At 46.5% G+C, this 14,139-nt stretch overlaps 2 protein-coding genes across 2 annotated transcripts; one reads left to right on the top strand and one right to left on the bottom strand.

Annotated features, from left to right (window-relative positions):
• On the bottom strand, positions 1-3,240 carry LOC120296384 (eukaryotic translation initiation factor 2 subunit alpha homolog). The gene is given in 9 exon segments (XM_039318313.1): positions 1-470; positions 653-751; positions 1,522-1,626; positions 1,756-1,902; positions 1,979-2,065; positions 2,163-2,219; positions 2,808-2,968; positions 2,971-3,084; positions 3,087-3,240. Coding segments are annotated over 9 exon segments (1,029 nt in total). The 5' UTR covers positions 3,190-3,240; the 3' UTR covers positions 1-314.
• Positions 3,241-11,098: 7,858 nt separating this feature from the next.
• Positions 11,099-14,048, top strand: LOC104454417 (protein MID1-COMPLEMENTING ACTIVITY 1-like). Its single transcript, XM_039317969.1, has 7 exons — positions 11,099-11,544; positions 12,431-12,502; positions 12,541-12,782; positions 12,874-12,974; positions 13,438-13,509; positions 13,610-13,779; positions 13,995-14,048. The coding sequence occupies exons 1-7, from the start codon at positions 11,152-11,154 to the stop codon at positions 14,046-14,048; spliced, it is 1,104 nt and encodes a 367-aa protein (XP_039173903.1). The 5' UTR covers positions 11,099-11,151.
• Positions 14,049-14,139: the final 91 nt, after the last annotated feature.

Raw genomic sequence — 14,139 nt, forward strand, 5'->3', positions numbered from 1 at the left:
ATAAAGAATTTTCCCTCCAGACTTGACTGAGAAAATCGGTACCAACTGGGAACATCCGGTTTCAGATACAAAGACATTGATTCAAATGCATACATCACCATTCCCCGAGCTTCTACACTCCTCACATTAAGAAAAGGTGCATTGGATTTTTGTATACTCCCTAGATCATCAATTCGGATTATCGAAGCCAACAGGCATGGAAAAGGAGAAAAGGTCAATCGTACCATCTGAAACTCATTTTGTACAACCGCAAAAACCTAATTCCAGAGGGAAAAAATTGGTTTGGCAATATTTGTTACAAAATGCTGCTTCTCTTACTCCATTATTCCAGAACCTGCATTTTCAACATCAACTTCTCCCATACCTGTATCTTCCTCTTCTTCACTATCTTCATCTCCACTAACCTCCTCGTTGGCACGATTTAACTGAAGCATGTGCTCAGCAAGTAATTTGTCATCCCGTTCACTCACCTATTCAGATATGAGCTCATTACAGTCTCAAAGAAGCAATTTTCAAGTTTGCAGAAATGCTAAAGCAGATGAAGATCTCTTTAAAGTTTGCAAGCGAAGAAAATTCGCAGGATCACATCAAGTTCAGGATGCATAAAAAGCGCATAAGAAAATGCCCCTAGTAAATAGAAGAAACTGCTCACCGCTCTAGGGGCCTCCTTCATAACAAGTTTCCCCTTTTGCTTCTCAATAGCTTCGCTGCAGGCTGCAATAGCTTTATTAAGAACTGCCAATCCTTGCTCCTGCCAAATGCAGTACAAAAGTGGCCAAGGTTTCATGAGCTGACATGCCACCAACAACTTACAATCCTCTTGAGAAACATCAACATGTTTGAACAATCTAAGTAGCAGTTTCTTTAAAGAACAATTCAGAGCTTCTAAGAATTATCCATGCCAGTGATGAGGAGAAAGACACATCCAAAAACTATATTGGCATCCAAAAGCATCGATCAACAAAAATTAGATCCCACAAAAGTAGATCAAAGATCAACAGGGGAGGAATTTTACATTGCAACTTTTTGGACAAAACTTGCCATGAGAAAAAGATCTGTTAAAGAAGCCAAGACAAAAAAATCAAAGGAGTTTTCAGACGATCAGATGAATAACATGTTAGCAAAACCATATCCTTCTAAGGCCGAAAAAAATTAGGACAGGAACCTATCATCATAAAGCTTATAGGTCAGACTCCACAGACATCCACATATGGACTAGCTATAAAAGTGATAATACTCAGAAAGGTGGAGAGAAATGTTGATGATGATAAGTACAGTTGGACAAAAGTATATTTCTCACGGCATCATTAATATTTCACATCTGTACACAAAAAAACCCAACTCCCAATGCAAGAGTTACCAAAGGCTTGCAGTCTCGATATTTTATATTTTCCTCCAAAGAGGCAAAACCTAGTTATTAAAAATTGAGAAAATAAGTATGGACAAAGGGCACTTCTGGAAGCCCATAAAAGAACCAAAGTGGGAATGACAACTTTAAAAGAGGTCGAGAGAAACACCGACCTTGTCCAGAGTTTGAGTAGTGAGGACATAAAGTGGAGGTGCAACCAGCTTGATTTTCACAGGACAATCATCATTTCCAGCAGCTTCAGCTTTCCTCATAGCATCCTGCAGAGTCGATTGCTAGAACAATTAAACTAGAACAGTAACGAGTGAACAACTAATAGATAAAATCACTACTCTCTTGAACAGATGTATTCTAGACAGAGTGAACATAACCAAAAACTAAGTAGGGACCTTAATGTGCAGAACACCATCGAGCTGGAAGCATTTCATTTCAATATCAGCTCGTATCTTCAATGGTTGTGGGGTCATTCTTCTCCTAATATTCTTTACCAACGCATCTTTCACTTCCTCCGTCACAGCAGGGACCACTTTTGTCACCTACATACCAATTAAAGCTCAATTAAGTAATAAGCTAGAAGAACCACTCACAATCAGCATGTCGTGCATAGTCTACCTCTTGTCCATTAGGACCAACTTCTTTGATCTCACGGGTTAGCGAATCAAGAACTGTATCAGGATCTGTCACAATTATCTTAAATGCCTGCACAAAAAGATGTAGTTAGTAAACTTGGGACCCCAGGTCAAGCACCTGCAGAACTCAAGGCAAGCAAACCCCCATAAATGGCTGAACGGCTCACCTCAAACGCATGTCCGTATTTCCTGTACAGAGGCCAGCCAATACTAACGTACAGTTCCTGCGAAAGATCATTGCAAATTCCCTTTATCATCACAGAAAACAAATAAGAAAAATAAAGCAAACTTCCCAAATTAGAGTTTCCAGCATGTGAGACTTTCATTTCCAGTAAGCGAATCCACTGAAAGCAACAGCAATTCAAGTAACTTCTCTCGAACGAGAAACTCACAGCCCTCAAACTTTTTACTACTAGGAGCCTAACTAGTAACTACCAAGCGTGGAGAAATTGACCTGCTCCAGCAAGAACACTGCTGTCCTCCCAAGCAGCAAGCAAGACCAATGACAACACGATTCCTAAAACAATCTTCAACAGAAATATTTGGTCGGAAACGACATGGGCAACATCCGCGAGTTCTCAATTTCACTTCAGAAACTCAAATCACTGCCTCAAAGACAAGATACTCTTCGCCACAATTTACGAGGAAAAAAGAAGACAACCAGCAATCGTACTAGGGCAACTCGCAGGTAAGCATCCGAACAAACTTCCCTAACCATACCGACAAATCAACCGTCGGCCGATAACAACGGACGCAGAAATCAGGCGAAACAAAATCGACTAAGAACAGAACTCGAATCGAATCACGCGCACCTCAAGATCGATGCCCAGGGTCTCGGCCACGTGGCGCATGATGGAGTGGACGAGCTTGCTCTTGTTGTACCGCTCCTCGCAGGCCTGGATGTCCTCCTCGGACACCCGACGCTTGCTGAGGTCGATGTAGCCCTTCTCCTTGTCGACGCGAAGCACCATGACGGCTCGATGCGGCCGACCTTGATGAGGCTGCTGACGGAGCGGATCCGGCGGCGGGAGAGCTCGGAGAAGAGGATCATGCCCTCGATGTTGTTGTACTCGAGGAGGGAGACGTAGGCCCCATGTCGGCGATGTTCTTCACCTGGATCATCACCGCCATGTCCACCTCCGGGTACCGCGCCTCGTACATGCGGCACTCGAGGTTCGGTGCGTGCGACGCCATCGGAGCGGGGAGCGGGGAGCGGGGAGCGGGGCTGGAGAGTCTTCTAGGTTTTGGGGAGTTTCGGAAGGGAGGAGTGCAGGTTGCGCGAAGAAGGGACGAGAAGGCGACGCGCGAGGCGAGATGAAAATGGGTCGGGGGATTTTGTCGTCACGGTCGCCGAGAGGAATGACCCGAACGAGCTATTCGGTTCACCCGCGTCCGATTCGAGGAGGGGGCGGCAGGCCCGCATCGCTTGGCCCAAGCCCGTTTGGCTTCGTTCGGGCTTTTTTGGGCTGGAATGGAAAAGAAGGAGGCCTCACTCGTTTGGCCCAAGCCCGTTGGACTTTGTTCGGGCTTTTTTCGGGTCTTACTTTCTTTTCCCCATCTTAATTCACATAGAAATTCAGGAACTAGGGTCCTAGTTGAACCAGAGAGACACGAAGCCCGTTTGTTTTTTTTTTTTTTTTTGGTAAAGGGTAATGATATATTGAGCTAACCAAGAAATATATGGGATCCTAAGACCACAAAAACTCGACTCAACAAAGCATGTGTTCTAATCGAGTGAAAGGGCGCGGACACAAAACACCGCAAAGCGGTCAACTCAAGCAAGGGCCGAAACAAAAGCCCAAAACAACGCAGTCGAAGCAACAACTAAAAACAGATAGACTAAACAAAAGGCCACATAGGGCAAGGAGAAACAACTCGCAAAACTAGACTAAGGCGACCTCGACGATCGGCATAGGAGAGTTGAAGATAGATGGGTCAAGGCCCCGTTTCTTTGTAACCTCCTATTCCTCAAGGCAATCTTCCACGCTTTTGAACGTTAAGGCTTTATCCTTCACAACTTTAATGAGATGCTTCTTGATAGCCGCAACCACAACCTGATGATCTCTAAAGAGGATGTCGTTTCTATACCTCCAAATGAGATGGCACAAAGCTCCAAAAGAGAAGCGACCAATGGCGTGATAGAAATCCTTACCGTAAGGAATCTCATTGCCCACCGAAGATTTTCGTCCAAGTCCCATTTCTCCATGGGAGATTGCACTGGCCGCCCAAAAGTAGGCCATGCTAGCCGTGATGCAGCAACCAAAGAAGAGGTGGTCAATAGAATCCGGCGTGAGCTTGCAAAATGCACATACTTCATTCCCAATTCTCCCATAAGACATAAGAAAAGCTTGGGTAGGAAGTCGGTTCTTAGTGATCGGCCGAGGTTGAATTGGTATCTCGGAGTGATGGCCTTGTTCCAAATAAAGGATGACCATACCACCTTATCTTTCATTTTTCGAGTAAATGCCAAGCCGAGGCAATCGAGAAGACCCCTAAGGATCATCTCTCCATACAAATCTATCCGGAACCCTAGTGAGAAGAAGAGGAAGGGGATGGTTCCAAGAATCCATCACTAGCTCCGACTTCCCGACCCGCCGAAGAAAAAAGGTGCGACAACCGCATACCACGGTAGTCCCGAATCGAGATAGTACGTCCGAACAAATAAGATCCAAATGGACCTCTCGATGCCAATGGTCAAACCAAAGGGATGTCCCCCTGCCATCTCCAATCTTCCAATGGAAGTTGAGGCGGAGTCGGATCTAAGGTGGAGGATCCTCTTCCAAGCCCATGAGCGGTACCCCGTCTTAGCCACCCAGTTCGCCTTACGAAGAAAAGTAGAGTGAATCCATTTGCACCAAAGAGACTCCTTGTCCGTGAATAGGATCCGGATGTGCTTGAGCATTGCCGCCTTATTGCACTCTCGCAAACATCGAATCCCAAGGCCCCCTTCTTCCCTTGGGAGACAGACATCCTCCCAGGAAACCTTAGCTCCTCCCTTGCCAAGGCTGGGTCCCTTCCATAAGAATTGTCTAAGAATCTGCCGCGATACGGTCCAGACTCCTACGGGAATAATGAACACACTAGCCCAATAGGCTTGAATTGCATGGAGCACCGACCTTATTAGCCGAACTCTCCCCCAAATGAGAGAAATCGATGGGTCCAAGATTGCACCCTAGCCATTATGCGATCGACTAGAGCTACACAATCCGCCTTCCCGAGCCTCGAGGAAATAATCGGTGTTCCTAGATAACGTACCGGCAATTTTCCTTCCACAAAACCGAATGTATCCTTTATATGGCCTCTCAATTCATCCGATCCCCCTGCAAGAAATACCTCACTTTTGCTATTGTTCGGCTTGAGTCCACTCCACTTCGAGAAGGTATCCAGCCCATCCTTTAGAAGCCGGATGGAGACCATATCCGCACGGCAAAAAGAGGAAGACATCGTCCGCAAAGAAAAGATGAGATAACCGAGTGGCCTTGCACCTCCAAGAGAACTTGAAACCCGCTCCGCACTAGAAGTAAGGATCCCTGAGAAGACTTCCATAACCAAGGTGAAAAGATAAGGAGACATTGGGTCACCCTGCAAAGGCCGCGGCTACTGGGAAGAATCCATGGAAATCCCCATTCATGGAGATAGAAAACATCGGGTACGAACACATATCATGATAAGGCGAATGAAGTGGTCCTGAACCGAAAGGCACGGAGAACGATTCGAGGAAATCCCAATCCACCGTATCGTAAGCTTTCTGAAAGTCTACCTTTACCGCACATTTGGGGAGATATGGCAGCAGTGAAAGCCGGCAAATAACTCCACAGGCTAGGAGGATATTATCACTAATCCGTCGACCCTTCACGAACGCATTCGAGAAGGGCTTATGGCATCCTGGAGTACTGAGGCGATGCGGTTAGCCAATACCTTGGTAATGCATTTGTAGATCGTATTACAGCAAGTGATGGGCCTATAATCATTAACCGAGGTAGCATTAGGAATCTTAGGGATCAACACCAGGATGGTGGAATTAATTTCCTTAATAGTCTCCCGTAACAAAGAAATCTTTTACGCTTCAACCGTCAACGGTCCAACAATATCCCAATTACTCTTGAAGAATTCGACACCAAACCCATCCGGACCCGGTGCCTTCCCACGTGCTAGAGAAAAGATAGTGTCCTTAATTTCCGTCTCCGAAAAGGGACGACCAAGAGAAGCGATTTGATCCTCTGAGAGCGGACGAAGGATGGCTTGCTGAAGGTCTCCGAAGGCCGGTCCAATAGGGAGGAGAGCGTGATGCAAACAACTCCTTAAAATGAGCGACAAATGTATCCTGAACAAGGCTCGGCTCGGAGACAAGGTTGCCATTCCTATCAAGAACCGATATAACCCTATTCCTTAGTTGCCTCGTAGTCACAGAGTGATGAAAGTATTTAGTGTTTTATCACCCCTCTCAAGCCAACGGATTCTGGATTTCCGTCTCAAGAAAGCCTCCTCCCCGACTCCTCAACTCAACGAACATCCTCCGATGACTTTTTCTAGCTCGCAAGAGGGCATTGTCCGATCGTCTTTGAAGGGCCACTTGAGCTAGTGTAAGAGCATTTCTGGATTGAGCAACCCTCTCGGACAAAGTTGGAGAAAGAGTCTCTATTCAATCGCTTAAGACGCCCTTGAGCGCTTTCAATTTGGTAACCAACCTAAAGATGGGTACTCCATCACTCGGTCCGCCACACCTGGGTAAGAATATCTCGAAAAGATGGGTGCTCCATCCGAAATCAAAGAATTTGAAGGGCTTTCTTGAAAAACTGGCCGGATCACCTTGACCACCATAGGAGAGTGGTCTCAAATACCGAAGGTAAAAAGGAAGCTTCAGTAAGAGAAATACAAGCTCCAGAGAGCGTTAACTAGAACCCGATCAATCTTCCTCGCTTTCCGATTAGCCCCCGAAGACGTTGACCAAGTAAACCTAAGTCCAACATATCTCAAATCCTCAAGCTCTGCCTGATGCAGACACTGATTAAACTCATCAAAGGGGCGGCCGGCATTAGTACCCCTAGCCTATCGGACGGGTCTCTTAGGGCATTGAAGTCACCCGCCACCATCCACGGTAAGTCGAAAATACAAGAACTCATCCTGATCAAGTCCACCCATAGAGGTCTCCTACGAACATAAGAATTCTGAGCATAGACTACCGAGATACAACAACAAGAACCCGTCGAGATCAGGGCCTAACTCTTCCATGAATAACTCCGATCATTGGAGGATATCTCCTCAAAACATGACAACAAGGGTCCCGGCCGATCCACACCCCGCCGCCCTGAGAAGAATCATAGTTGGCAATCCACGTCCACCCCGATAATAGACTCGACGGACGAGAGAGCCAAAAGATGTTCCTAGGGACTTTAGTTTCCAATAACCCAACCAAACAAAGGCCACTAGAGAGAGCCCACTTACGGACCTCGGCTCTCCTCAAAGGATTCACGAGACCTCTAATATTCCAATAACCGAAATACATCTAAGTTATGTACAAACTACTCTAAACAACGAAGAGCAAAGGGCAGCAAGGCCTACCTCAATTTCTCGAGGCTGCGCGGCGAAGCTCCGGACGCTCAACGCCTCCACCGCTCCGGGACAGGGCTAAGGACAGCAACTGTGTTGGATTGTTTCGACGATGTATCGTCAAGCGAGGAGGCCGACACGGCGCTTACGGGAGGAGATATCATCATCCTCTCGAGGAAGAGCAACCTCTTCCAAACGCTTTCCGAGTCCTTCAAGGATGGGGCACGGGTGGGTCGGGACCAGTAGTGAGAGAGGAGACGACTTTAGGGGAGCATGGGCGCCCCCTAGCCCCCTTGCGAGCGAGGCGGAAGGAGGGGGAGTCGCTACCCGGTGTCTGTCCCCCGAAAGGCTGGTCGGCACCAAGGGAGAGGGATTCACCTATCTTGAGGTCCTTATTCCTCTTCCTCCTGTTCTTCACCCTTCTCCAAGGTTGATCCTGGTCGGGCAAAGTTGGAGTCGGTTGAGGGGAGTCGCTAACATCTGTGAGGGATGCCTGCACAGAGACCGTGGAAGGTTGCAACCGAACCGGATCTATATCAGACTGAGGTGGGATGGGGGCATCCACCGCCCGAGGCGACTCGGATCAACCTGGCCTCGCACATCCCTGTTCCAAGACAACAGCGAAGGAGGAGTGGCGATCGCGGATCTGGAGCATGGACGCCGGAGGCAGAGCAACCGCATTCGCCTACTGGATGACCGGACTGCCCCGCATTCTGCATGTGCGCCTCGTGGGATTTTCCTGGGAGCACGGCGGTTGTGGCCGAAGGCGTTACAATCCGGACACGCAATCGGGAGCCATTCATATTCAATATTAATGACCCGAGAGACACCCTTCAAGGTGACTTTGGCCTTCTCAACTCTTGGCCGATTGGGCCGTGACTCGACACAAACTCTTGCGAAGGAGACCATCTTCATTTCGTCGGTCCGTTGATCCACATACAACGGCTTCCCCGCCACACTAGCTATGGCACTCATGGCTGGCACTGTCCAAATGTCAAACGGCAAATTCCGTAGGCGAATCCAAACGGGTATGGTGGAATGCTCTTCTCTCTTCAAATCCATGAGAGGCTTCCACTGCCGAAGTATTAACGGCACCCTTGCAATCGTGATCGGCCCATCTTCAAGGATCTTTCTTCTAAATCCGGTCCTGGATTTGGAGAAAGAGGAATCATTGATCGTCGGCAAAGATTTCACCAATCTTGGAGCCCCACGTTTTCCTCGGACTTGCTCCACCAATCCCGAATGGTAGCCTCCTTTTCGTAACCAATTGGCCAACCAAGCAAGTCATGCCATTTCGGGTCCATAGCATCGAGTGCTTCATCCAGGAGATCCACAACAGCCTCTCCCTCCACAAAAGTGGGCGGAACAAAAGACAATTCGGAACCTTTCACTACCAACCGAGCCACATTTGCCCAAGAATGCGCCGGGGCATCATGGTGACCAGCGGGTGCTTTCCCCGGGTGCTTGGAAGTTGAGCGAAATCGGCTTCGTCCTCTCGACCGACGAGCGCGAAGGTCGACTCCTTCGAAGCTTGCTGCCTATTCTTCATTTCGTGTGTCGGATGAAGAAGCCGATGCCTTACTAGGTCTATTAGAAGTGTGGAGTGGAAGCCCTTCCGAGGCAGCCTAAAGGTCGGGCATCTCCTGCACTGATTCCATCCCCAAAGAGTGCATAAAGACATTCTCACAAACACCTTATCTATATCCCAATTGCAGCAAGCGAAATCACCATTGAACAGAGAAGACTTACCCTGGACCAAGTCAAAGAACACCCACTGGGTCCCGTAAGAGACCAAGCTCGCACGGCGAAGCACTAGAAAACCAGAGCGGCTCGAATCGCAGCTTGCCGGGAGACAACGGGGAGAAGCCAAGCTAGGAAGTCAGAGGAGAATCCCCCGGCGAACCGAATCCCTAGCCGTTTCCCTTCAACCCGCGATGAGGAGCGAATGGCGGCTCCCACGCGATCACGCGCAGAACTTATCCCATGGAATTCCTCAACCAAAACAACCCAACCGGGGACATTCGGAGGGTGCGAAGGGCTAAGTCCGCTAGACTCTCTTCCGAGACTCGGCCAAAAACAGCCATGGAATCTCACCAAACGAACAGCGGAACGCATCGGACAACTTTAGGAGAAAATTGCAGAAATTCAAAATTACCCTAGGCCGACGATTTCTCTCGCATGCAGCCTTCTATTGCGAAACCGTTCGTGGAAACGTAGAGGGGACCCGAGCTGAATCTTCCTTCCGAAAATCAGCCGAAACCACCCATCGTAACTCCTCAAACGAACAACGACGTCGAAACCGAGAGAGAAAAACTGGGCGGTAATTCATAACCTATGCCGATGATTTCTTTGCACACAGGCCATCTTATGCGAAACCGTTCGGTGGGAATGTAGAGGGCCTGAGCTGAAGCTTCCTTCCGAAAATCAGCCGAAGACACCCATCGTAGCTCCTTCAACGAACACAAAAACAGCCGAGAAACCAGAGGAGAAAACTGGGCAGAAATTCGTGAATTTTAGGGGCAGGCGATTTCTCCGCATCTAGGCCATCTTTCTTGAAACCGTTCGGTGGAAACGTAGAGGACTGGACTGAAGCTTCACGAAGCCCGTTTGTTGTTTATTTGCACTTAGAAGAATTAAGTTAAAAAATGATTTCTCCAAATTCACAATGTTTTCCAAATATAGATAATTAGGAATAAATTGTATATATGTTGATATTAACAAATTGCGAAAGTTTTGAGTGTTTTGTTCAAAAGTGATTTTAGTTGAATTTTGTATTTTGGGTTGTTGAAATTAAGGAAGTGAATTGGGTGGGCTCAGTCGGATGTTTAGGAAATTTTAGATTACCAATGTCCATTAGAATCAAAATAGACTCGTTTTTTTTTTTTGTGAAAAAATGAATAATTAAGAAAATATTTTCCTAAAAATAATCGATTATATCATCAAGCAATAATATTTTTATTATTGGCAACAAGTTATGTCTGAAAATTTTCATGAATAGTGAAAATACTTTATGACTCATTTATTTTTGTGAGCGACACGAGTGATCATATTTAGAAAAATGCTTTTTAAATCCTTTATTTCTTGCATAACAAACACACCTAGAAATATAAAATGGAAAGACTAGAAACGAACGGTTGGTGTTTTCTATTGACTTATAGCCATGATCAGAGCAACATTTGATCAGATTTTTGAAAGTAGAAAACAAGTGTATAGAAAATAAGGGGACCTGACCCGAACCCAATCTCACTAGCAGTTGTCTGTGTCTCAATCATTCATGGCCTTGGCCCATGAAGTCCACCAAAGAGCGCTTTATCTCCTTAGTTCCAAAGCAAAGACAAAAGGAAGAAGAAGAAGAAGAAGAAAAAAGAAAAAGAAATGGCCGTTGTACTTTCGCCAACCCCAAAAGCAAAGCAAAGCAAAGCAAAGCAAGGCAACGACTAAGCAAAGAAGCTGGCAACTTCAAGAGCCAACAACACCTAAAAATCAAAAAAGCCACCTTAAACTCCTCGCTCGCTCTCGCACTACTACTCCGACCTTCGCTTTAGTTCGCTCTCCGTCTCTCCAGAGCCTTCCCGCTCCATTCCCACCGAGGCACGTAACACGTTCATGGCGACCTCCGCAGCAGCGGCAGTGACGGTGAGCTCATCGGACGCCCTAGCCCTTGCGAGCGCGATCGTGTCGTTGGCCAGGGACGCCTTCACCCACCGGAGGAACTGCCAGCAGCTCGCCGAGCACGCGGAGCTGGTGCGGGCCCTGCTGGAGAAGGTGGACGGCACGGACCTGGCGAGGGTACCGGAGATCGAGGAGGGTTTGCGGGAGCTGGAGGAGGTCCTGAGAGAGGCGCTCGAGCTGGTGGAGAGCTGCAGAGGGAAGAGCTGTATGTACATGGTCGCCACCGGGTGGAACGCGGTGTACGAGTTCCGCCGCGTGGAGACGGAGATCGATCGGCGGGTGAAGATCCCGACGTTGACTGCGTTGGTGCATGAGTTTCGCATGGAGGTAATTAACGGGAGAACTCTTCTCCCTATCTTGTCGATCTACTAGTACTCCCCGTAAGCTAGTCGAATTCGACCCGATAATCACTTAAATTCTTAATCATCTTAGGCTTATCGAGATGAATAAATTAATGAATTACACTATTTTTCAACATGTTCGTTTAATAGTGGTTTTCTAAATTAACATGTTCCAACTTACCGGCTTGACCTCATTATCAAGTCGATTAAGTTGAACTCGAGTTTACAGAAAACATAGTCCTATTGAGGTAGTATTCGAGAAGTCAAACTGGAGACAAATATTCCGTCTTACAAATTTGAGTTTAATCAAGATCCAACATTAAAGAATGTTTGCTAAACTTGATTAGATAAATGATTGTTGATATATCAAAGTGCTCACATCCTTTGTTAATGAGATTTATATACCCCTTATATATTTATATGCTCTTTCTTTGCTTATAAATTTAAATTTTCAGATTGAAATTTTTTAACATAATCAGTCTACAGTTACATCTTCTCTTGTTTTGCCATGTCCATCGAATAGCTGTCGCACCGGTGGGACGAAAAGTTGAACGCGTGCGATAAAATTCGATAATAAATCATTAAAGTCAGCACGTTTCTAAATTAAATAATGCTTTTGCGGCCAACAATTCTTCCTTACTTTAAGATTTTAAAAATAAAGTTGCCTCCACGGATGGCCCTGTTGCCTTTTCATTTTGTGAAAAATAAATCACAGGAAATAACTGTTATTAGCAATATGACCACCAAGCAATGACGTCAACTTGTTATTTAATCGCGTCATGTAGAGTTCGCACGAAGCGCTATATGCGACCGAGTGAAGTTCTCATCTTCTTATCACGCTCTGATCCTTACTTGGGATTTTCTCGTTCCAGCATTTGAAGCAAGCCCTGCGAGCCATCGAAGACGACCACAGAGATTACATGCTGGACGAGCTGGACATCAAAGCTCAGAAGGCGATCCTGAAACCCGACCGAACCAAGAGAGATGCGGACGTTTTGGAGAAGTTCCTGTATCGGGCGTACCCGACCTGCGATTCGACGAAGCTCTTCAAGAGGAGCGAGAGAAGCTGCATGTCGAGTTGCAGTGGTTGCGGTCAAGGAACGAGACAAAGCAGTGTCGGGTGATTGAGCATCTCATCAGCGTCGCCGAGAACCCGTCCAACACATTGCCGAGCAAGAGGGTCACGAAGCTGCTTGTGAATCAGCCGGCATTCGTCATGTCGGGGTACGTAATCAGTCTGAACTTTAATTCTCTTAGATTGGCTTCAATCCTATTTAGCAGAAACTAGCTAGTGGGATTCTTTTCATGTGGCCAGGTATATAAACAATGTAAAGTCCATCAGAGAGAGCTTTCAGGATCAAGGACAAGATGACTGGCAGGCTGATCTTTTTGGTTGCTGCATGGAGCCCTCTTTGAGTGAGTCTTTGCTTACATAAAACACTTATAAGTGCTCTTAAAACCGACTATGTAATTGATTTATTCTAATAAATCAAGGCAATCATGCACATGGAGTGTATGTAATTTGGATACGAGTGATCGGTTCTATCTGTCCCGATTACCATAAACGTGTTTACCTACTAATTCATTCTGATGTAGCGGCAGAAATATAGATTAATCAATGACTTGAGAAATTACTAGATGAATTGGCTCCGTAGCGAAGTGATAAGAAGCAAAGCCAATCAGCCTCAGCATGTCTTCTTGTTGCTTTCTGACCCAGGATTAATAGCACTCGATCACTTTATTTAGGTTGCAAGCCATTCTATCGCGTTACCATTCACTCCTTGACTGGACAGCGGTTTAGCTTACGATTAATGTCATCAACTTTGATTAATCTCCATGAAGAAATGGTGTTGCTCAAACGGGAGGTTCTTTGTAACAGGCTTCAAGACCTGCCTGTATCCCTGCGGAATGTTTGCAAGGATTGCAAACGCAGTGTCCAGAGGAGAAATATGTAAGTCCTTACGCCAAAAATGACAGTCCATTTGAGAGAGGAGAAAGCGTGCGTGCGTGCGTGCGTGCATGAGCTAATTCGTTCTGAATCTGATGGCCAGCTCGTGAACTTGCCGTAAACAACGTTTTTGCATTCTCTCTCATTGGCAGTTGCTGCTGCTACACTTGCTGCGTGAGAAGAAGGCTGAGAAAGCTTTTCAACATTCAGGTGCTTTCCCTTACTAATCGGTTGCTGACATTATGTTCCCTCAAACGATTTCCAAATTCATTTGTAAGAAGTAGGAAAAACTCTCATCGAACTCATGGTTTGCTGTGTAGGGAAGCTTATGCGATGACTTCCTAACGCACCTGATGTGCTGCTGCTGCAATGGTTCAAGAATGGCGTGAACTTGAACTGAGAGGCGTCGAGGGTATGTGTGTTTTCCAGATATAGCCTTCTCGTCTGCCAGTCTTGCTACTTATTTACTGCAAATCCGTTCTTTGCAGGGTGCCAGGGAGGAAAATGATTCCTCCACCTTACCAATTCATGAAGCCTTTTAAACCGGTCGACTGGTAACTGGGTACCATCAGCCCTTCATTTTGTTTTACATTGCTACACAGTTTAGTCCACAGAGTCTGTATTAATATGAAT

Source organism: Eucalyptus grandis, chromosome 7 (assembly GCF_016545825.1).
Source record: "Eucalyptus grandis isolate ANBG69807.140 chromosome 7, ASM1654582v1, whole genome shotgun sequence".
Taxonomy (NCBI): Eukaryota; Viridiplantae; Streptophyta; class Magnoliopsida; order Myrtales; family Myrtaceae; genus Eucalyptus; species Eucalyptus grandis.